General features: G+C 32.9%; 1 protein-coding gene and 1 non-coding gene across 3 annotated transcripts in view; one reads left to right on the forward strand and one right to left on the reverse strand.

Annotated features, from left to right (window-relative positions):
- Positions 1 to 25,226, forward strand: part of POT1 (protection of telomeres 1) — an 81,598-nt gene that overhangs the window by 21,174 nt on the left and 35,198 nt on the right. For both annotated transcript variants that reach the window (XM_027102052.1, XM_027102053.1), the window contains 3 exons: positions 18 to 132; positions 21,803 to 21,933; positions 24,609 to 24,899. In XM_027102052.1, the coding sequence (XP_026957853.1) occupies positions 18 to 132; positions 21,803 to 21,933; positions 24,609 to 24,899 (537 nt within the window). The remainder of the gene's footprint in view (positions 1 to 17; positions 133 to 21,802; positions 21,934 to 24,608; positions 24,900 to 25,226) is intronic.
- On the reverse strand, positions 25,013 to 25,119 carry LOC113618609 (U6 spliceosomal RNA). The gene has a single exon (XR_003432046.1). It is a non-coding gene; the product is annotated as a U6 spliceosomal RNA (small nuclear RNA).

Raw genomic sequence — 25,226 nt, forward strand, 5'->3', positions numbered from 1 at the left:
TCACTGTCTTTCTTTAGGTTCCAGCCACACATTATGTATATACACCCCTGAATCAACTTAAGAGTGGCATGATTGTCAATGTCTATGGTGTTGTGAAGTTCTTTAAGCCTCCATATCTGAGCAAAGGAACGGGTAGGTATTATTAAAATTGGTCAAGATTTTAATGGACTGGAACAGTTTTATTGGTTCAGGAACACAGCTCCTTCAGTACTCTAAGTCTTAGAAACTTAATTGTGATTTATAATTGTCAAACAATACTGATGCAAATTTTTTGGCCATTTTTACTTATAAAATAAGTATAGTCTATAAGTTGTAGAGAATAAATGAAGAAAAGAATGTTAAGCAGCAACATGACAGCATATGAAAGTATAAAATAGCTTATGAAAGTATAGAATAAGCTAGAAAAGGTAAATATATAGACACGTACAGAATATGTAATGCTGTTATGTAAATCATTTTAATTCTTGCATAGAAGTTAAAAGACAAAAGTATAAAAAAGAGCTACCTGTAAACATGTGTTAGTGGTTACAACATAAAAAGATGTAAATTGTGACTAGGTAACATAAAGTATGTGTTGGGGGAGGGGAGTAAAAGTGTAGAGCTTTTGTATATGATAGAAATTTATTTTTTATCAGTTTAAGATAGTTATAACTGTAAGGTGTTTTATGTAAATTTTGTGGTAACCAAAAAGAAAATACTTACGGAAGATACACAAAAGAAAATGAGAAAGGAATCAGAGTAGGTCATGACAAAAAAAATCAGTGAAACACAAAGGAAGACCATAAGAGAGGAAACAAGGGACAAAAGAGCTACAAGACAGACAGAAAAGAACAAAATGGCAAGAGTAAGTTCTTCCCTATCAGTAGTTACTTTAAATGAAAAAGGATTAAACATCCCAGTCAAAAGGCATAGTACTTGGGTTGTTTTTAAAGATAATTAAGGAGATATAACCTATTCTATATAAAAATGTAAGCTTTTAAACAGACTAACATGTAAAAGAATGAATCAAAAAAACGTGGATTTCAGCTTTCTGAGAGTTAATGTAGTTAACAGACAGGCACTTTCACCTTGGTTTAATTTAGTTCAATGAAATTTAACGTTTATTGCTCTGTTTAGTCTAATTTGAAACAGCAACATTTGTAAGAGGCATCATTATTTTATATATCATTAAGAAAAGCTATGCTTCACTGTCAATTGTAAGATATAACCATATTGTAGAGATGTTAAAAATGTGAAACGGTGGTGTTGATGAAATACTGTCTTTATCGACTGTATGCCTGCCAGCTGCTGTGGCTCATGCTGGGAACACAAAGATGTTCTCAGTGAGTTAATATTTTTAAAAGATTTAATTTATTAAATTATACATATGCAAATTTTATTGTGGCATGAGCTCTAAGTTTACTCTTTGGTGGGGTGGATGGGGGGAAAAGTCTCATTTTCATGTGGTCAGCATTTTTTTTTTAGTGTGTTTTAAAATTTTATTTTGAGCATTATTTGATATTTTTTACATTATGAAATATATCAAACATACAGAAAATAATTAAATGACCCCTATATTATATTTACTGGGCAGATTTTACCATATTTGCTTCAGTTTTTTTATTTATTTATTTTTAACTTTTGTTGGAGTATAGTTGACAGAATATTTTGATAATGTGTAAAGACTTAGTTTATGTGCAAGTGGCTATGTGAAGACTATTGAATCTAGAGATGAGAAGTTTGAAATAGGTGGTAGCTAAGTCTGAAGACAGCAAAAGGATGTTTTATTGAAAACCCTGATTTCTGTTGTTTCAGTAGGAGGGGAAGAATTAAACATTAAGGTTGAAGCAGAGAAATTTTGTTTGAATTTCTCAAATATTTTCATTCAACTTTACTCTTCTGCAGTCTACTTTCCACACCCCATCATGCCATTCAACATACATATGCATACTTTCACCTTAGTAGTTTCTTCTCATCATCGAATTTTTTTCCCCTGAATTTTACATTGCCCATTCTGTGAATTCCCTGTAGAGTGTAATCACTGCAGTCTTCTTCCAGTTGCCAGTGTTATCTGGCTAGCTTCAATAGGCCTGCCAAATTTAGGAATAAGCTACAATACTGGTAATAATGTTCGTCTAACTTGGTAGAAGATATAATTTTAAAACTTTTTGCACTTGGTATGGTTCAAATGCTTATCATTGAAAGTTTTTAGTAAATTAATCAGCAAATACATTATTTTCAAAAATATCATGAAATGAAAGTATTACAGAATAAAATTATAGCTGTTTTTAAAACAGCTATGATGACTCAATTTTAGTTTGTTATTAGATAGCATAATCATTTTCTTCTGACAATGTTATTAAATCGTGTATATAATGAAAGCATTGGGAAACTGTAGTATTTATTATATATTCTATGTATCCTGTATCTCTTAGGTATATTTATAGTTAGATCCAGTCCTTTAATAAAAACATTCATGAGTAGAAATAAGCCAACTTTTATTTTAAAGATAATGTGTTTCTCTGTTTCTTCTGAGATACTAAATTAAAATGAATGTCATCAATTTTTTCTGAATATATTCATTAAAACTCTAAAATTTGTCTGAAGATACAGCGAGATGTCTTTACTGCTACCAAGATGGTAACATTTTAAAACTATCTGTCTTATAATTTTAGTTACACTTACATTTTTTTCTGTTGGTAGAATTTATCCTTCAACATGCTGCAGGAGAGTCAGACAAATAACACTGATTTTCGTGTTCAGGAAAGAATCAACTTCATTAGTATTACCACTGAGAAGTACTAAAATAAATGTACAGGAGTAATCCACAGCTGAGCCTTTTTTGTACTATATAAAGCAACATTATTTCACAAATACAGGGCCACAACCTAAATATTACATCTTGATGTACATAATAGTTATGTGTAGGAAAATTACCTTTATGCAACTCAAATTTAGATAGATGGAAAAAAGTTGAGTCTCTTATATATCATTAGCTAGAATTTTTCATTAAAATTCATTTTATAAATGTTAAATTCAATGCAGTAGAAGCAATTTGGCGCAATTTAGCATCCTTCTTGACTAAAATTTTTCTTGACTTTCCTCTCATCCTCTGTAATAATGATTATACATGACCTGTAGCATACTGCTATCTTATTTCTGTAGCAAATGCTTTATTTCCCAAGCTTTATCTTCAGTCTTCGAGGAGTTGTAGCTTTTATTCTTACAGAAGTCTGTCAGTCCTGTTTTTAAAAGGACTATCGATGCTCACATTCTTATTCATCTGTGATAAGATTCATCATGAAAACTGAGAATTTCTCAAGGATTATGGAAACAGCATATATTAAAAGATCATCGTATCATCAAAATTGATTTTGATCATGACTCAGCAGGGGTACATAATGTGGCCTCTTTCATATAGGAAGACAAGGTTATTGCCACATTCTTGGGATTTTGACATTTTATAGCAGTTATCTTCTCTGAAAGCAGTTACTTCTGCTTCTCTCGCACCGTTACTTTTGCTTTGAAGAGCTGGGTAGGTAGAGCTACGTGTGCAGTGTTTTGCCCTGCACAGATAACATTGGGCATTTTTCTTAGATAACATGTATAAAGGAGTTTAATTTTAGCTTTGTGTCAGATTTTAAGGAGTATCTTAATTTTTTTTTTGAAACTTGAGACACCTTTACTCTGTTCTTATTGTCTGTTCTTGCTAAATAAGGTAAGTAGAGGCAGGCCATAAAATATATCCATCCAGACTTGTTAATAGTATGTGGTCCTGCTTGCTTGGTTAATATCATAATGCCTGCTCACTCTGAGCAAATGCGAAGAGTAGAGAGAACACTGTTTGTGCTTATTCTTCCTAATATTTGAGTCCAGAGGAAGGGAGAGAATAGTCAGAGTATTCATAGCATCAGTTTTTACTGTTCACTTCTTTTTTTATTTTCTTCTCTGTCCAACTTTGAGACCCTAGAGGTCTCAGCCTTTTCATGCCACGTAATGTGGCACATCACCTGTGGCTCCCTAGCTTTCCTCAGGAATGCTCTATGTTGCTAAACTATTTTCACACCTCCTCCCATCAAAAATTCTCACTATTAGAAAAGCAGCTTGATTAAACTGAACAGTTTTGGATGTTACAGTGTTTCTACAAGCAGACTTATGCTATTCAGTTTCTTAGAAAAAGGACACCTGTTTTAGCTACTTACTGAGCATTATAATCAAATTACTAAAATTGTATCCAAAACATTGGATTTCTAAGAGCTCCTATCTGTTTCACTTACTTTTAGTTCTTAGGATAGAGTGATAGGATATAGAGCCCTAGGATTTTTTCTTTTCCTGTTCTGTTAAACATTCCAGCTAACTCTGGATTGCTAATTTTGGCTCTGTAAAAGTACTATTTTCACTTATGAGAATGACTTGCCATTTATGCATTAATGTTATGTAGCATAATCGTTTGAATATTTTTGTTTTGCCTGAGTAATATTGGTTGCCTATTAATGATTATGTAGTTAGTATCTTTTAATTTCTTAAAGTATAATAATTAACTCCCACATATTCCACAGTAACATGGTTGAAAAAGAATTTATTAATTACTGAATGATTAATGACTCATTGGTACTCCATAAGATCCAGGAGCCTTTCTGATTCATCAAAGGGAGATTAAAACTTCTAGTACAACATAAAATTGTATGTAATGTTTACTTATATTTTTTATTTTTTAAAATTGATAACGCATCTTTAGAATTTTTAACCCTTTTGTAGTCCTACACCTTTATGAAAATGTGATGACAGTTATAGAGCCTGTCCTAGAAAAATTCACATGCATGCTTAAACACTTAAATATACAATATCAGAGTTCATTCCCTGCTGCCTCTGAGCCTCAGATTGCAAAATCCTGATCTGTGGTATGTTCATACTCACTTATTTGACTATTCAGTTAATGTCAAAACTACAACATACATTTTGGCTTAATGTATGGCATTTAAAACAAAATAAATGAATGCACAGTTTTGCTTTTCAGTTTGCTCATTTGTTCATTTATTCAACAAACGTTTATTGAGAACTTTCTGTGTGCCAGGTGTTATATTTTATAGACATGAGACATTCAAAGATTTATGTGATTGTTTCCACCCTCAAGAAATTAAAGTCTGTAGTTAAGCAGATAACCATTATAAATCAATGATTATAATTATTCATGATTTCACTTTGGTTTTAGTCTTTCCCCAATTTGTAAAACTCTACTTGTCCATTTTATTGTTGACTATGTAAAGCAGAATCTTCGTTGTAAAATGTACCATGCTTTTTGAATGTGTGTTTTAAAGTTGAATGATGGATTTACCTTTTATATAAGATGCAGGTTGTGGGCAGGCACAGAGTTTTCCATTTCCCAAGGGCTGAAAAATGATAATATCTAGTTGAGTGAGGTAAGAATCTTCAAGTGCTTGGCTATCTTGCTTTCAGGAATGGAGGGCATCCAGGGCACAGCTAGTCATCACTTATCTCTTTAAGGATTTGGAAAGGTGAGCTAAGCCTCTCTTCAGCACTGTTTTCCAGCTATTCTGTCCATGCCAGTAGGAAGTAGGTTTCCACTTGGAGAAAGAAGGTGAAGAAAGATCTTTCTTCCCCTGTCACTGAACCTTTGTGTGGCTTGCTTTCTTATATTCAAGAATGACTTCTTTGATGAAGCTTGAGGCTTCTATTTGGCTTCCTGTCCATATCCTAAGAATCTGTCTCTCATGACCTTTTCCTCTAAAAATTATTAGCCTGTTTATTTAGGATGTTACCCTTATTTTTCATGAGTTTTTTAATTTGAATTATTTTCATGAATCATAAAATCAGTACTGTTTTCCCATTTTTTCTTGAAACTCGTGTTATATTCTTTTATTCATTAAATTAAAAAATGTGTTTGCTAGCCTTGTGTAGCACTGTACTGTACTTAGTTGTTTTCTATAGACTCATAGGTTGTTGTCCATAGATAAAATAACTCTCAGAGAGTTAACAAGTGAGGGAGACCCAAATGTAATCAGCTAGCTAATAGAAGGCACAGTCTTATGCTGTGACTAAAGGAATAAGCAAAGTGCTTTCCGAGTGGGAATGGAGAGATTAATGCTAACAGGGGAAAAGCTTCTAAGAGATGTAGCATTTTAGCTGAACTTTAAAGGGTAAATTGGATTTTGATAGATGAGGAAGAAGAGGCCAACATTCCAGAGTTTGAAAATAGCAACAAAAGTTGTCAGATTTATAATGAAAATGTGAACTAGTGCTGAAGTAGTTGACTTAAATATAATTTTAAGCAATAGAATGTCAGCAATATATTGATGCATATATTTATGCTCTTGTAGCAGTCTTTTTTTAGGGATCGTTATTAAGGACCTATGATACTTTTGTGGTGTACATTTTGTTTATATTCTTGAAGAATTTTTTTTTTAATTCTATGTTTTATGGTTTCCATATGTGGTAAAACTGGCTTGTTCAGATTGTATTGGTTATATATGCAATCAGCTTTATTTATATGCTATAGCTGTCATGTAGTTGGCAATTTGTCTTTGAAAGATTATGTGTTCAGAATTATTACAAATATATCTCAAGTGGCTATCAGTGGAATGCTTTGTTACATTACTTCTCAGGTCAAATGGATTCTGGTAATATTCAGGTTCACAAAAATTACTTTCGAGTTACAAGTTACTTTGATTTCCATCTGCATTGTTAGGATTTTCTTCTACTTCAGTGTATTAATTTCCCTCCCAACTTTACATATCATCAATTAAGAAAATCCAAGTATATTCTCTTCCTTATTTTTCAGTTTGTTTGTTCGTCCTTTTGCAGTGGTTTCTGGCAGCTTCTTATATATAAATGATAATCTCTTTTTTGTCATTATGTTACAGATGCTTTTCGCAGCATTTTAGTTTTGTGCTGGCAGTTTTTGAAATTTAAATCTTTAAAATGCTTGTGGAGTCATAATTTGTTTGTTTGGAAAGGCTTACCTATTAGAAGATCTGAAAACTATTACCCTATATTTCCTTAAAATTATTATTATATATTTTTTAAAACTGCATGTATTGCCTGGAATTTTGTTTTTTATGTAGTGTGCAGTGATCTCACTTTTTGTTGGTAACTGCCTTGTTTCAAAATCATTTATTAAATAATGTCATGTTTAAATCATGTATAATTTCTATACCGCTATATAAGGATCCGTGGAGCAACACCTAACAGAGAGCCTGAGGTGAATTTTCTTCTCCCAATATGTGACCTGCAATAGGTCTCCTCAAAAACAAGGAGGGCTATTTAGATGTTGCCCAATTTTTAATCATTAGGCAGAGTATTTGCTACAATCTCTACATGAATATTTGAGGGTGTTTGGGTTGGTAGGATTCTTTATCCTCAATTCTGATTTACTGTGTAATAATATAGTTTGCTTGTTAATCTCAGTCTTTTTGTTTCTTCATTCATAATTTTAATATACTTTTAAGCCTTACAGAAATATATTGGGTGCATTTGCCATATACGTACTGGTATCAGGATTTAAAAATATTTGAAATCAGATTAGGATTTATATGAAACTCTACCATAAGTTGTGATTTTTTTTTTCCTACAGGTAGAATAAATGGTGTCAGGTTCTTAAAGGGGGTGTGTGTGTGTGTATGTGTAATATATCCCTAGTGCATTTTGTAAGATAAATGTTAAACGTACGTATTATTAATAATTTATCAGTACTTAATAGAATGAATATAAAATTCATAAAATAACATTTAATTCACTAGAGGAACTAGTCACTTGTCCTAGTGCTTGGATTTTAATGAAGAAGTATAATGAGTTTAAGCTTATAAAGGAATATGTTAGAAGTTAAAGTAGTTTGCCTCTCATTTGAACTTTTATTATTATCACTTTAAATTATTCTCCTTATTTATACATTAATCATAGTATTTTTATTTCTACAAGTGTCAGTTTTCTTTTGGAAGTATAATATGCTGTATATTTGAGATACTTATATAGCTTTTAAATTTTCCTTTAAATGAAGCTGAAGTGTAGTAGACTTAAATAAAATTATGTTATACTAAGTTCATGTTTATATATTTATTGTGAAATTGTTTGAAAGCTCGAATGCATATAAATGCTAAGCATTGCTATATCTAGTCCAGTATATTGAAGTTCTGCTGAATGTTATTAATTGTCCTATTTCCACAATAGATTTGATCTTTGAATAATTGAAACTGTTGCTACTTTTAAACCACATAAGGCTCTAAAGTCATGAAGAAGACTCTTTCCACTGAGAGACTAATTTCACTCCCATCTCCAGCTAGTGAAATTTTTTAATACAAAATTAAGAATGAAAAGAGTTTAGAGGTATTATAATACCTCTGTTTGTGAACCACAGAGGTTGACCCTTTTGTTCTGTAAAATTTGTATTGCCTGCATTCTTCAGGGGCATGGCCATCTAAATAATAACATTGCAGCTCTTATTTACTAAATTCTATGATGTCTTTCATATGATTCTCGTTTCTGCTTTACAAAATACCCTAAGTGTCGTGTTGCATCGCCTCTATTTTATAGATGTGGAAACTTGGAAGTGGCACTGGTCATGCTTTCTCCTGTTCCAAAAGGCTTTTAAACAAATCACATATTTTGCCAGTTACCAGCTCGCAGTATCATACACTGTTCAGGAATGCCACTTCTTTGTGGGCATTCCTGGCTGTTGCTCATCAATATGAAGCTTGAAGCCCAATTTTATGAGTCTTAGAATCAGCAAAACAAATACCAGGTGGCTTAGTTGGGGAGTATTCCTAGGATAATAATCTAATTGGTAGCTGTACTAATAACTTCCTCTTTGAAATTTGAGGAGAGTTTTGTTGTGATTAAGAATAGGTTAGAGTAGTTTTAGTAGTACGTAAGAGCTGAAAGAAAAATATGAACAAGCAAGATAAATAATATCTATAAATTACATGGCACTTAAACATGTATTTAGTGCCTTAAAGCAGCTGTTTAACCAGATACTGATAGTCCCTTTTTTTAAAAACAGCTTTACTGAGATTTAATTCACATCTAATTTACTCATTTAAAGGATACAGTTCAGTAGCTTTAGTATATTCATGGGGTTGTGCATCTACCACCACAGTCAATTGTAGAACATTTTCATGTCCTCCGGAAGAAACTCTGCATCTCTTAGCTCCCAAATTCCCCGTATTCCTCCCAGCCCTAGGCAACGATTAATCTACTTTCTGTCTATAGATTGCTTATTCTAGACTATTCATATTAATGGAATCATAATATCTGATAGTTTGTGACTCGTTTCTTTCACTTAGCATGCTCTCAAGGTTCATCCATGTGGTGGTATGTATCAGTACTTCATTTCTCTTTGTTACTGAAAAGTATCCCATTGCATGGATGGACCACATTTTATTTATCCATCTGTCACTTGATGGACATTTAGGTTCTTTCTGTTTTTTGGTGTTACAAATAATGCTGCTATGTACATTCATATATATGTTTTTGTGTGGACATCATGTTTTCATTTCTCTTAGGTATATACCTAAGAGTGGAATTGACAGTCTTTTTGAGTATTTTTTTTCTTGTAGGCCGTTTTTCTTATCAGAAATAATTGTTGAGTTGCTTTGAATATCATGATCTTTTATCTTCTAAGTTCATCTTGAAATTTCTTAAATTGGTCGTGTAAATATTACTGCATTTGATGCTGGACTGTTTACATACTAGTACCATTACTTTGAAAAATTGAGTTCTTGAAAGATTAAGTATTAAATAAAGACATTGTAGTGTACTTTAGTTTCTTTTCCTATTTCAGAGTATTATGCTATTAGTCCTTTATTTCCAGTATCCTTTTTGTATGTCCACCATTAATCTAGTTTAAGAGTTGGATTTTTCATTAAGGCACTGGATAATGTAAAATTTAGGCTTTGCATGACAGGTAGTCTCTGTCACAACTACTCAGTTGTGCCTTATAGCATGAAAACAGCCATAGACAATGTGGAAATGAATGTGTAGCAGTAAAACTTGATTTTACAGAAGTCAGCTGGCCCACAGGCCATAGTTTGCTGACCTCTGATCTCATTCATGGTTATGGTTTTTGTCAAATTTTAAGAAGGATTCAGACGGTACAGCACATGTGTTTATATTTGCTCCCAAGTTACAATTAAAATGATGATTTAAAAAGATATAATTTTTAATGTCAAACGAAATGGATGAGGAGATCATAGTTAACAAAAGATATCAGCAAGACTTCATATGCTGACATTTGTATGATTGATGGTAACTGATTCAACCACGAAGAGTGAATTTCATTTTTATGGCCATGAGCAAACACCACCATACAAAAAGATCTCCATTCTGTTTGCAGTCAGTCCTCATTGCCATCCCCAGTCCTAGGCAACCGTTAACTTGCTTTCTATCTCTGTACCTTTCTGGACACTTCATATAGATAGGCTCACTTTGCTTCTGGTTTCTTTCACTTAGCATAATGATTTTGAGGTTCCATGTTATAGCATGTATCAATAGTTTATTCCTTTTTATTGATGAATGTCAATATACTTTTATAGTTATTTTAAAAATTAATCTTACTGTTTTGTCTCCCTTATTTTAAACACAAACTCTGTGAAGATAAAGACCATTGCTAGTCTTAGTTGAAATTCTTACACCTAGGTGTACCATCTATGACCTATGGTTGCTCAATGCATAGAGTAAAACATAAGAGGAAAACTCCCCCAGGTGTAATTTCAGAATAACATTTATGAACTCATAAATATATCTATCTGTCTACCTATCGCATCTGTGTGTGCATGTATATATATCTATATATTAGAACTTATATCTATCATAATATTTACGCTTCTCTTTCCTGCCTCCCATGATCTTTTTCAACATTATAAAAACATGAGTGGAAATTATGTTAACCTCACACCAGCATAATAAAGAGAGTGCTGTTATGTGTGTATTGTATAGCAAGTATCCTTGTAAACAAGTAAGATTGTAGCATATAGTATTGCCTTAGTTCAGTGATTTGCCTTCATGGCTTTTACTTTAGTATTTCAATAATAAAATTTTATACAAGTGGAAAACTGTTGATGAAGTACTGATTGGTTTAAAAACAACAACACTCTACAACATAAGCTTAAGAGAAATTTTTAGTTGTTTTACCATAGACAACTTACTCTGCTTCTCTTGCTTAATTTGTTTATCTGAAAATGGAGATGATGATGGTCATGGTCTCTCATGGAATTTGCTGTAACAATTGAAGTAACATATGCAACTGTACCTGTAATATGGTAACAGCCAGTTGCAGTAGCTATTAATAGATATGTGAATTCTTTGTAAGGTAAATATTATTTTAATTTTCAAATCTTGAATTGCATATGTAGAAAACATAGTTAGAAAATCAATGATAGATTGCCTCAGTGAAGAACAGCACTTGTTGTAATAATATACAATAGAATAGATTTCAACTTACTTTCAATAAATAAATGCCGAATTACCTCAAAAAAATAAATAAATACAAACAACAGCGCCCTAGTAGATAAAAAGGTGGTGAAGCAACTTTCATGGAGGAATTTTTTTGTGGATTATATAATTTTTTTGTGGATTATATAAATATATAAGCATGCATGCATGCATGCTTCTTTGATTAAAGACCTTACTTAGATGAACTACCAGCTTTCCCTTATAATAAAACTCCAAGGCAATTTACACTTAATCATACTGAGGAAATTAGGTGAATTGCTGAAGATCGCAGAATGTAGGGCTTAATTTATCATTTGTTACCTTTTCTAGATTTACATCAAGTTAAATGAAGTATTACCTAAGTGTTAAAGTAGTTAAAATACTTCGTCAACAGTTTAAACATGAAGTCTTACTGAAGCTTTAAAGTCAATCCTTTTTTTTTTTTTTTTTTGCGGTACGCGGGCCTCTCACCGTTGTGGCCTCTCCCGTTGCGGAGCACAGGCTCCGGACGCGCAGGCTCAGCGGCCATGGCTCATGGGCCCAGCCGCTCCGCGGCATGTGGGATCCTCCCGAACCGGGACACGGAACCCGTGTCCCCTGCATCCGCAGGCGGACTCTCAACCACTGCGCCACCAGGGAAGCCCTAAAGTCAATTCTTTATCCAAGTTTAACTATGTATTTTTAGAGGTTGTTATTTAGATAAACTAAGAAAGAATACTGATTTATTAAATGTCTCTCTACTCTCCTACCTTCCCTGCTGATACAGGCTATCAAGAAAGTAGACTTAAATTACCTCTTAGCTCTGTAACTTTATTATTAAAATATTAATTTGTAAGTTGACTCTAACTTCACAAGATGATTTTTGTTTCATTTGGGAATGAGTAAAAAATGAGGCATGGGGAAAATAAATATTTTTATCATTTTATGTAGTCATTATTGAAGGATTATTTACTGACTTGGTGAAACACTTTACGTCTTTGGAGAAGTTAAATAAAACTTACTCTAGCAGTTTGCCTTGTTAGTATTTGTTAAAGTGAGTAGCTTGGTTTCCAGTTATGTCATGAATCTAATGGTAATTTGTGAAAGAACCTGAAAGCTATTTAATATTTCATTTATATTACTTCTTTATTGTCCTTGAGAGCAAATTATTGGACAGATTTTTTAAAATGCCACTTGTTTCTTGAATCTGAATTTTTGTTTCCTTCTTTTATAACTATATACATATCTAAACCCAAAAATATGTATATAAAATATGTATATAAAATTTTATTTTGAAACTCCTCATTATTTTATAGATAACCTTAGGAGACTCTGAGCATTTCCTCATGTTTAGTTATGCTATTCTGGAGAGCTTGCCTTGTAGCAGGTAGATGCTATTTTGAAGAATATTGCTACAGTAAGTCTGTCTGGGCCTGCAGCTCAGTAATTGAATTGATTGTGTGTGTGGGCATGCCTGTAAAGAAAATACTTAAGGTTAGATTTAATATACTAAGAAGTAAACTTAGGTGAGGTCATTTTAAATTCTGTTTTTTCAATCCTTGATGTTAAGAAAGTAGTTTTTTACTTGATAGTTCTCTATATACACATCTGTGTATCTGTACATATATTTACATATAAGCATTTTTTAACAACTCAGAAATATCCATAGATAATGTGGTAGCACTAAAAGTCTTTGCTAAGAGTAGTGAAATATTTTAAGAATGCTGTTTTAATTGTTTGTAATTTGGTATGGGGAGAACAAAATATGAGCAGGAAAAATAATTCCACATTATAACAGTAGTCCAAAATTAAGCTGTGGAAATAGAGCAATGAAACAAATCTGAGAAATAATGTACATACAGGGGGCTTTTATAATTTTTCAGTTTATCTTTCCAGTGTGCAGTATTTGTGAGTGCAATTTATGTACCCTTTCCCTTAGTCACTGCACCAGACGTTTATAAAATACACTGCTGTAATTACTTGAATAAGGCAAAACATTTTAATTTATTGATGTGGAGTCCTAAGCTTTGTTGTGAATACTTTTGAAATGCTTTTTGGAAGAGTTAACATAACACAGAATTACAGTGGGTAGGGATATATTAATGTTACCCCACCTTCCCATCTCCCCTTCCCTGAATGAAAACACACAAAAAATTCTCTTTGGTTAAAAAATGAAAAGAATTGAGAAAAAAAGTAGGAGTTTGAAATAGAGAAACAGTGAAAAGTAGCTTATGCATTGGAGTATTTCTTATAATTATTTTATACTTTTAATTCTTTAGTTTTAGGGATATGAAATATTTTGCTTTATTTGGAAAACAGTATCAGGACTTCATAGGATTTGTGTATATGCTTGGATGTTATTACTAGTTGAAAAACAGTGAGTTTGATTTTTAGAGTGGAATGATAAACTGAATACATATTCTTTGCTTTGCAGAAATGTCATGATAAGAAAGCTCGTATTTTATGCTAAATATTTGAAAGATTTATTGTCATTTATATGTATTACATAAGTTAGATTTAAGCAAAATATTAATGGGAACATGTAACAGCCATAAAATAAGAACTTAGAAATACAAATGAATTTCTATCAACACTAGAAATAGTTTTGATCTTTTAATCATAAACAGAATGTATACACCCCAATCTCTACCACCACCTTAGCAGCTATCCATCAGTTTTTAGCTGAATCATCAGGCTTCTTATTTCCAGTATACGTGATACTTTTGAAAAACTGGTATCATCACACACAATTACCTTATATAACTGAAAAGAAGATTCATGTAGAGTTATAGATAGGAGAACACTCCAAGCTGAGAAAAGAACAAAGATCAAAACTAGGGTTTATTGATTTATTTATTATCCTTCATAGTACTGTCAATTGGTTTGGTATCAGGAAGCATCAAAATGGGATTTTACTCTTATGATTATTTTTTTCTCTCTCTCTTGTAAGTAATAACAAAGAGGGAGATAAGAAGGCAAGAAAGAGAAAGTCTAGAACAGTGGATTGCCAGGAGATAGGGTAGATAATGGGGAGACAGGAACTGCTGAAGAGAATGTCCCAAGACAACAGTGAACTGTAGTCCTGAAGAGCTGTCTGCCTCTTCATCAAGTGAGGCTGTAAGTTCTCTAGTTTTCTCAGTAATACTTCATTTAAAATAACTTGGGGATCTAATCTACATCAGCTTTTAGCAAAGCATTTTCAGTGGGAGAACTACCAATTCTGTGAAACATTCCATGAAAAAGTGGGAAATTTTGCATACTGTATCTGGCTCTTGAGATTCACGGTGCATTATTAACACGTTATCACCTCTGAAAAGATTTAATAAAGGAATCTGTTTAACTTTACTTTTAACATAATTTTACTTGGAATTACTTGAACATGGAACCCTTTTTAATGTACTCTGATTCTTGTTTGCTGAAACTATTGTCTATAGAATCAAGCTTAGAGATTATCGACCTAGATTAAAGTTAATAGAGCTTCACTTTCAAGCAATTCATTATCCATATTTTTTTTAACCTTTATTTATTGTGAACAGGGAAGGGGTAGGACCAATTCTTACTTCTTTGCAATTTTGATTATCGTAGAATTGCAAGGGACTGTCTGTGTAGTGATCTATATAAAATGTAGTACTTTATGAATTTTCACTTTCAGAAAGTATAATATTGTTGATGTCCTAAATCAGTACTTCTTAAGCTTTTTATATTCCTAAAAATTATCAGGATCTCAAGGAGCGTATATTTTTATGGATCACAGTTATAGATATTTAAACATACTGGAAATTGAAAGTGAAAAACTAACATATTTAATGACATTTAATAATTCATTTAAACCAAAAATAGTCTATTGTAAAACATAAGTAACTAATGAAAAATATATTTTCCAAAACTATGAAGTGTGGTATTGTTTCACATTTTTGATGATATTTTTATCTTTAAAAAATAATAAAAGTAGCAGGATTCTCTTATCCCTTCAGTCTGTTACAACATGTTATTTCAGTTGAGATACATAAAAATTTCTGGCTTCACACAGCTATGTAGTTGGAAAAGGGAAGAGGACTTTTATAAAAGTCTTCAGGTAATTTTGGATATTCTTTGATAACCTTCTTAAAGGTTGGTTACAATGAGGAATCTGAAACCATAGCAGTGAACTTTCATATTCTATTGAATTAAAATCCATTGATCCATCTTGCAGTTTGAATGGATCTTTAAATCATCCATGATTTGTAGTGCATAGGTCATTTGAAAAGAAACATTTCCTGAGGTATGCAGATCTTCTGTATGTTGACCCATTTCATTGTACAGTATCATACAATACCAAAATATAACAGTTATTTCTGTCACCAGTCAATTTTATCAGAAAAGTCTTTGACGCAAGAGGGAGGAGATCTGGGGATGTATGTATATGTATAGCTGATTCACTTTGTTATACAGCAGAAACTAACACACCATTGTAAAGCAACTATACTCCAATAAAGATGTTAAAAATAAAATTAAATTAAATTTTAAAAAGTCTTTGAATATTGAGAAACCATCAATATCATGGTAGAAGGTGGAACTTTTCCAATATTGTAATTTTAGCCTAAAAACTTTGGTTTTATCATTGGCAAAAAAATGCCAGTTTTCTTTGAACTGAAAGATTAATTCCATTCATTTTTGTAAAAACATCTGACAAATACCAGAGCTTGAATAACTAAAATTTTTCTGTCAGTCATCCTTTTAAATAAAAATGCTGTACCATGAAAAGAATGTGGCTAGTGTTAACTCATAAACAATCACACAAGTGTTTTTCCTTAAGATGACCATCATACTTTGGTAAGCAGTTGAAATATTTTGCTTCCCATTTCACCACATAAAATATTAAAAAGACATGTACTCAAGGATCAAATATAAAAAATTTTTAATGCTTCATCAAGAATGGCCTTATTCTTTAGTAAAACTGTTGTGGTTTTTGTTCTAATGTTAGTGTGTGTTGGTGAAGGATACAGTGACCACTACTACAGTTTGAGGCTACTGCCTTGATTCTTGCCAAGACACCAGAAGTTTTACTCACCATTGCTTCTATACCATCAGTCCGAAGGTCAACACAATTGAAAAGGCAAATAACATCTTAATATTACTATGAAAATAGGTTTGAATTTATGGACCCCATAAACATATCTTGGAGCCCCCCAGTGGTTTGCAGAGCAAACTTTGAGAACTGTTACCCTACAGGAACTTGAACATTTCTTCAAGCTGACACAGTGAGCTTCTTTATCCTAATTTTTTTTTTTTTTTTTTTTTTTTTTTTTTTTTGCGGTACACGGGCCTCTCACTGTTGTGGTCTCTCCCATTGCGGAGCACAGGCTCCGGATGCGCAGGCCCAGCGGCCATGGCTCACGGGCCCAGCCGCTCCGCGGCATGTGGGATCTTCCAGGACCGGGGCACGAACCCGTGTCCCCTGCATCGGCAGGCGGACTCTCAACCACTGCGCCAACAGGGAAGCCCTATCCTAATTTTTAAGTGAGGTATTAGATCTTCTTGGCCCTTGATTACCATTTTGATCCATTAAAATTGTTCTATATTATCTTGTAATTTTTGAATAAGTGGTTAGTGCTATATTCCACCTTATAGCTTTTTCAGAAACTCTTTGTGTTCCAAATGAAATTTCTCTTGAGGACCAGATGCTCTTGTTAACTACAAGATATTTCTCTGTGGAAGGTTGATAGCACCATATCTAAAAACAACTCATTGAGATTCCAGTGGAAATTAAAATTGGAATTCCTTTGCAATCCCTTACATCTATACTTTAGATTTTATGTTCTGACTGTGATCCGTTTGGCACTGTATCTTGGCAAAGTATCTTCATGTACTTCGTTAAGACAGATTCTAAAATCATGTCTGTGTTCATTAGAAAAAAATGTTATGATTAATTATCAGTAATAGAAATGCTGCTGTTGCTACTGCTGCTGCTACTACCACCACTGGCCACCTCTTATACATAGCATTTAACCATGTTCTAGGTGCTATTTTAAATACTTTACATGTAATTACTTATTTAATTTTAACAATCATATGAGGTGAATAGTATTATTTTCCCCGTTTTTTAGGTAAGGAATTTGAGGCATAAAGAGGCTAAATGATTTTCAGTGTCTGCAGTAGGCTTCAGAGAGGGAGAATTTTTGCAAGTACTGTATATTTGCTGTAGGTAATGACATGCATTAATTTAGTAAAGATGGTTGATCAGCTACTATGTGTTATAGATGCTGTGAACTGTGAAGACGTAATACTAAATCTGGAAGCCTGTTTCTATGTTTTCTGATTAAAGAGTGTCTACTTTTCTTCTGGCATTCTTCAGAAATCTTCTATATACAATCACTGTTCTGAAAATTATTTACTATGTACACATATATCTTTGTTACACAATAAATATATGTAATTTATTTCATGACACATTGGGTGTTTTCCTACAGCTAAGTTATTATTTAAATTAGAAACTTTCTTAAGCAACTTCTTATCTAATTTGACAATGAACAAATGTTCTACACTCCATCTGTAAAACGCTGTTACTGATGCTTTTGTCATCCTAAGCTTTCACAACTAGGAATTGGTGACTGGGAGTTGCCTAGCCCTGATGCTCTGGCTCATTTCTGCTCCCACTAGTGGAACTGTATTCTCAAAAGAATCGCATTCTTACAATTTGGTTCCCAAATCTCTTTCTACTCCTTTTACTTGTTATTCTAATTAAGTAATTTCATTAAATCTGATATAACCAACTGAATATGAATGTGAAAAGATTTTTTTTTGGAAAACTTAAGTTGAATGCTTTGTAAAGATAATAAACCAGTGGTGGGATGTGGCTATGGGCCATAGTTTGCCAACTCCTGATTTATAGTACTGTGCTCTCTCCTTTGTCCTCTTACACTCACAATTCAGTTAACTCCTCTTTAAGTAGCCTTAAACATACATCTTCTTTTACTGCTTTTGTCTTTCCACTAGGATTTAGCTCTTGTTCAGCTACCTCAGGAGATACTCTTTTTTTGTCTCCTTTTCTTCTTTTATTCTTTCAGTTTATGAGTCAAAAAATAATTATTACAAAGAATGTACAAATGCATATAAACCTCATAAGAATGAATTATTGTAGAATCTTTCTGTGATGTTCGTGGGGTTTCTGTGATGTCTCTGGAGTAAATTATAGGTGAAGTTTCATTATAATGATATGTTATTCTTCAGTAATGAACTCTCCTTTAGTATGTTTCAAGATAAATGCATGAAATAGTAAATAATATAGAGTTAAGATTCAGTATAATTTTACCTACTTAGGAAAACAACCCTCCATCACAGTTTTAAGCGTAATATTTTACTTTCTTTGGGATTGTTGTTGATGTTTAAAAAAGCGTGCAACATGCAGACAGTGTGGTGTTCTGGTTAAATGAAGAAACAGGAGTCAGATATGCTGAGTTATATGTGACCTATAAGACATTCACACTTGGATACCCTGCCTGGACTTTTTAAGAAAACTAAGTTCTCTCGTTTGTAAACTGTTACATACAACTATCTAAGAATTCAGGGAGATAATGCATATAAATTGCTTAGCACACTACCTGTCATATAGTAAGCCCTCAGTAATTGCTGACTGCTAAATAATGTAGTTTCCCCCTAGTTATAGGCCTGGGAATAAGATATCTTGCTAACATAAGTACTGTATTTTTGTTTTGTTTTCTGTCTGAGAAGTAAAGTGGATTATTCCATTTCTGTAAATTAATTTAGAATCTTGACATTTTGTACATTATTAATTATTATTTGATAACCCCGAACTGTATTTAGGACTGTAAATACCTTTTACCAAAATATATTCTTTAACATTAAACATAATTTCAGACTCTGATTAAACTTCAGTCATGGTATGAAATTTAATTTAAGGTCTCATGTGTTTCATTAGATTAGTGATCTCTTTGCCCTTGTGTTTAGTCTGTCATGATATTATATGAAACTTAAAACCTTCAGAGCATTTGTATTTTATTCAAAGTACATTCATCATTATCCATAGTATCTAATGTGCTGCTGTACCTGTCTTTGCGTTCAACTTCTGATCCATCTAATTTTCTTCTCTGTGACTATTGGCAAAAAAATTTCAATTCTGAATTCTTAAGGCTGAAGAAGAAACTTCAAAGATAGTTTTCAAACCTGGTTTATATCTTCTTGAAAGGTGTTATAACACATTGAGCAGTGCAGTGCAATAGGGATGATTAATTTCACTCTTGCATCATTCCTCTAGGCAAGTTTCTCATTTTCCCATTTTAAAAATTCATTTAGTCTTTTTTAAGCATAGGTAGGAATAATGATGAAATAATTTATAGGATAATGAAATAGCAAAATATTTTGAGATAAAGGAAAATAGATGACTAAGATTCTGTAATGTATCTTAGATTTATAAAAGGGTACAGTAGAGCCGTATGATCATTACAAGAAGAATGTGTCTTATTCTATTAAAAAATAAGTAAAATTTATCTTTAATCTTTGGAAGACTTCTAAGAAAGAAAAATGTCCTGAAATAACACTCCTTACAAATAGTTAAAACTACTGAAAATGGAAACTCCAAAACTAAAATTGGGTCCAGTAGATCCTGTATATCAAGAGACGAAGATGTAATATCTTTTTACTCTTTTTGAAGATGCTTATTAAGGTTTTGTTCTTAAAGTTTTTTTATGTTCTCTGAATTGTTGTCCCCTCCTCACAGAATCAGGTTTCTCTTTCTCCTCTTGCCCTCCATTCCTCTCCCCTCTCCTTTCCTCTCTCCCCACTTCCCCCATTCCTTCCCCCTTTCTCTCCACTCATCTCTTCTCCTCCACTCCCTCCCCTCCCCAGTGTCCTTCCTTCTTTCTTTCCTTCCTTCCTTCCTCCCTTCCTCCCTTCCTTCCTTCCTTCCTTCCTTCCTTCCTTCCTTCCTTCCCTCCCTCCCTCCTTCCTTCCTTCCTTCCTTCCTTCTATCCGTTATTGTTCTGTGTCTGGTAATGGCTTACTGTTTACAAATTTACAAATGTAGCTATGGTTTATTTTAGGTTGTAGACATTTGTTTGCTTTGTATATAATGAGTTTGTTTTTTCAACTTGATCTCTTTTTTTGAATTGGAAATCTGACAGAGACAAATAGTACTTACATAGGGCACATTGATTGAAAGTGTCAGTCTAAGGTGGGTGGGAAGAGAGCCTTCTGACTGTAGACCCCCTAATATGATAATGCAGATGGATTTATTCTGGGTGCTAACACCCTCATTAGAAGCCTTACCACTTCCTGGTCTATCAGTGAAACTTCCTTGGAAAGCAGCCTGTGTTGCAGGAAGGGGTTGGTGTTAAACACTGAGATACCCTACCTGCCTACCTGGAGTTATTTTCAAGGGGAGTGAGGGTTAGGGTGGGTGCTCATTGAAACAGTTGTCCTATGTGTAAACTTTTCATGAGCCCTGATTTTGGCTCTATTTTTCACTGTCACCCTTAATCCCAATGGCTGCCATCTTTGCTGTAGCTACTTTAGAGTATCTTCCGGATGCATCCTCCTCTGTCCATTTGACCCCTTAACCATTTACTTTCCCAACTTCCTGAAATATGTTGATATCGTCTCTCCCTCTCCTTCACTCCCCTCTCCTCTCCCTTCACTGTTCTGGGTTTATCCTTTTCTATGTCTATACTGCCTTGAGTATATTACTGAGAAGGAAGGAAGTCAAGACACACTCTCAGTGTGCAATTTTCTGAAACTACAGTTTTTGCTGCCACCAGTGATTGAAGTTACTTGTTTTCATAGCAACCCAACTATCATTAAATTTGCTGGGGGTTTTTTGCCAGCTTAAATTATATAAAATTGCTCTCGTTCTAATGTGTAACCTTTTATAGATAACCAGCAAATCATCATTTTCCCTTTTGAGTTGTTCTCATATAGTTTTCTATGAGTTGTTTGTTCATTTGACTTCGATATTTACTGTAAAATCTGGGTTTTATAACCAGTTTTCATAGTATCTTTATGCAGTATATTGACTCTTCATCACATTTGCTGCAAATATCTTCTAGTTTTTTGTTTTCACTCTAAATTTAATTATGTTTATTTTAGAAATTATATTATTTGAATATGTTTATCTGCTTCATGGTTTCTAAACTTTGAGGTAATAAAGTTATTACACCTCCAGACAATTTACAAGTGTGGTTTTTATTTTTGTTTCATTAAACTTTCTAAAATGAATTTTTGTGGAACACTTTTGCAAAATAATTTGGCAGTGCATTTTGAGAGACAAGAAAATTTCTTTATGTTTTGATCCTATTCTTAGAAGACTTGATTAAAGGGTAGAATAATGTTTGGTGTTTTGAACTCAGTATTATTTTGTCAAATGCTTTGAAATACGAAAAGTCAGGTAAAATATTTTTGTGTTTTCCAGATTATTGCTCAGTTGTAACAATTGTGGACCAGACACATGTAAAGTTAACCTGCCTGTTCTTTAGTGGAAATTATGAAGCCCTTCCAATGATTTATAAAAATGGAGATATTGTTCGCTTTCACAGGCTGAAGGTATAATTCATACTGTTTAGAACTTATATTTGTTTGAAGAGAACGCTGTATTGCTCACTAAAACTAGTTACACTAATTATGTGGTTGCTTTGTTAGAACATGACGTCAGGCATTTCAAGCGACAAGAAGAAATGTAAATAGTATCAGACTTCAAATGATTTATATTAGGAAACCTCTTCATTTGAGCAAACTACCTGACATCCTTCCACAGAAATGTGTTAGCTGCCGCGATTCCAACTAGTTGCATTCCGTTAGAAAACATTTAATAAAAAGGTAGAGCTATTAAATGGTATGTGATTTTTTAAAAATCAGCTTTTTAACCCTTTAATATTTTCAGTCTTTTAGGTTTTAAACATTTCAGTCCCTTCATAGTTTGCTTTTGTTACATGGGTTTTCATGCAACCCCTTCACTATCTTGGTTGTCTTTTCTTCTATTGCTTCAGTTTATCTGTGGTCCTCATGGTCACTGATGCTCATAAATGAGTGCAATAGTCCAGATGTCTTCTAGTCTTAAGATATGGTGGGAAACAACTCTCTTGCTCTATTAATGCCTTTTCCCTGAGAATAGAAGAATATTGGAGAACATTTGCTTAAAGATAAAGAGAACTAGAAATATTACTATTGTAGCACTATATTACGGGCTTATCCAAACTTCAAAAAAATAGCTTATTTCTCACACACTGCTGTTTCCTGTAGTACAGTTGACCCTGAACAGCACAGTTCTGAACTGCTTGGGTCCACTGATGGGCAGATTCTTTTCAGTAGTAAACAGTGCAGTACTACAGGATCCCACGGTTAGTTGAATCCATAGATGCTGAACTGAGGATAGAGGGCCGACTGTTAAGTTATAAGGGGATTTTGGGCCGACTGTTAAGTTATAAGGGGATTTTCAACTGCACAAATGGTCAGTACCCCTAACGCGCGTGTTCAGGGGCCAACTGTATTTGTAATTCTTGCTATTGTTTAACTGAAGTAAAATATACATCTCTCTTTTCACAGTATTAGCATGCTCATGTTACTAACACTCTAGAAACGTCCTTTGTACCCCTACCTGGGGTTGTCATTCACACTCCCCCCCGCCAAGAGTAAATAATCTCACAACTTCTAACAACATATATAGTTTCATATGTATTTGTTCTTTATATAAAGGAAATACACTATAGTTTTTTGGGGTGTTTTTGTTTTTTTTTAGTTTCTGGCTTATGCTTGTATGAGTCAACTGTACTATTACATATAGTTTTATTTTGTTCATTTTCACTGCTAAATGGTATTCTGTCCAGCCAATGTTTGAATACACCAGAATTTATATATTTATTCTGTTGGTCGTTTAGGTAGTTTTCAGTTTGAGGCTATTATGCTGCTATAAACAGTCTAGTACATACATTTTACTGAATATATATAATTATAATATATTATATTATATATTATATTATATTATATATATTATATATTGTATATTATAATATATATAATTTACTGAATATATATAATTATATGTAATATAATATATACATTTATATGTAATTATAATATATATTACATATTATATATTGTATAATATATGTTGTATATGTATAATATACAATATATATTGTACATTATATATTGTATATATTGATATATATGCATTTCAGTTGATTGTATACCAAGGAGTGTGGTTCGTGAGTTCAGGGTTGTGCATATATTAGCCTTTAGTTTTCCAAAGTGTTTTTTACCAACTTACACTCCCATTAGAGATATAAGAGAATTCCAAATCTCTTCAGAGAACCAGTTTTTAGCTTTGATTTTCTCTATTGTATGTTTCTATTTCTCTTACCTTGATTATGTTTTCTTTCCACTTTCCTTGGATTTGAAATAATATTCTTTGTGCAGCTTCTTGAGATAGAAGCCTAAATTTCTGATTTTTAACCTTTCTTCTTTTGTAAAATACTCACTTATTTCTGTAAATTTTTCTCTATGTATTGAATACTACTTTAGTTATATCCAACAAGTTTTAGCACATCATAGCTTAAGTATCCTTCAGTTCAATATATTTTCTAATTTCCAGTAAATATATAAATACATTTATTAATATCAGACAGTATTACAGGAGACTAAAGGAGGTATTTCATAAGTTCAAAAGGGTTGCTTTATGAAGAAGATGTAACAGTCATAAATGCATGTGCATCTAATAACTGAGCCTTGAAATTCAGAAAGCCAATGTTTTTAAGACATATCCCAGCTGTCTCAGTCAGACTGATGAGCCCTTAGCCTCAGCTGCATTTTACTCACTTCAAACTCTTTTATTTTAAGTGTTCTAGTTTTCCCTATAATATTCATAAATGTTACTTATTATCCTTTTATGAATTATACCTTAATAAAAAAACTAATAAATGTTTTGTTAGTAAAACTGCAAGCCTGATAGTATTAGGGAGGCTGCCACCTAGCTCTTTAAAAAATAAAAATAATCTTGCATAGTGTTTTACGGTTTACATGGTGCTTGTGGATTTTGATATAGCCCAGTAGATTTTATAATTTCATATGCTAATTAAATGAAATATTTAAAGAATTATGTCCTCTGTTAACTATGCTGGCAGGATTTTATAATCTCACAAGTGTTTCCAGTTCCTAGGTTCTGGATCAGTAAACCTGTTTTGTTTGTTTCTGTTTTGTTTTCTACTTTGCCACTTTCTTAGATCCAAGTATATAAAAAGGAGACTCAGGGTATCACCAGCTCTGGCTTTGCGTCTTTAACATTTGAGGGAACTTTGGGAGCTCCTATCATACCTCGTACTTCAAGCAAGTGTTTTAACTTCACCGCTGAGGACCACAAAATGGTAGAAGCATTACGTGTTTGGGCATCTACTCATATTTCACCTTCTTCAACATTAGTGAAATTGTGTGATGTCCAGCCAATGCAGTATTTTGACCTGACTTGTCAGCTCTTAGGCAAAGCAGAAGTGGATGGAGCATCATTTCTTCTAAAGGTAGATTTTTTTTTAAGTTTATTTATGTATTTATTTTATCATTTTAATCATTTTTTTACATCTTTATTGGAGTATAATTGCTTTACAATGGTGTGTTAGTTTCTGCTTTATAAAAAAATATGGAACGCTTCACGAATTTGCGTGTCATCCTTGCGCAGGGGCCATGCTAATCTTCTCTGTATCGTTCCAGTTTTAGTATATGTGCTGCCAAAGCGAGCACAGGTAGATATTTTTAAATACTGGAAATTGTTTTGTAAGTTACCATGACCTATAAGCCTGTAAAGAGCTTATATTTTCAGCATTCTGGTGGAATAAATATGCATACTG

The sequence above is a fragment of the Aethalodelphis obliquidens genome, unplaced genomic scaffold, assembly GCF_003676395.1.
Source record: "Aethalodelphis obliquidens isolate GAN/ISIS:26980383/991018 unplaced genomic scaffold, ASM367639v1 scaffold5, whole genome shotgun sequence".
Lineage (NCBI taxonomy): Eukaryota > Metazoa > Chordata > Mammalia > Artiodactyla > Delphinidae > Aethalodelphis > Aethalodelphis obliquidens.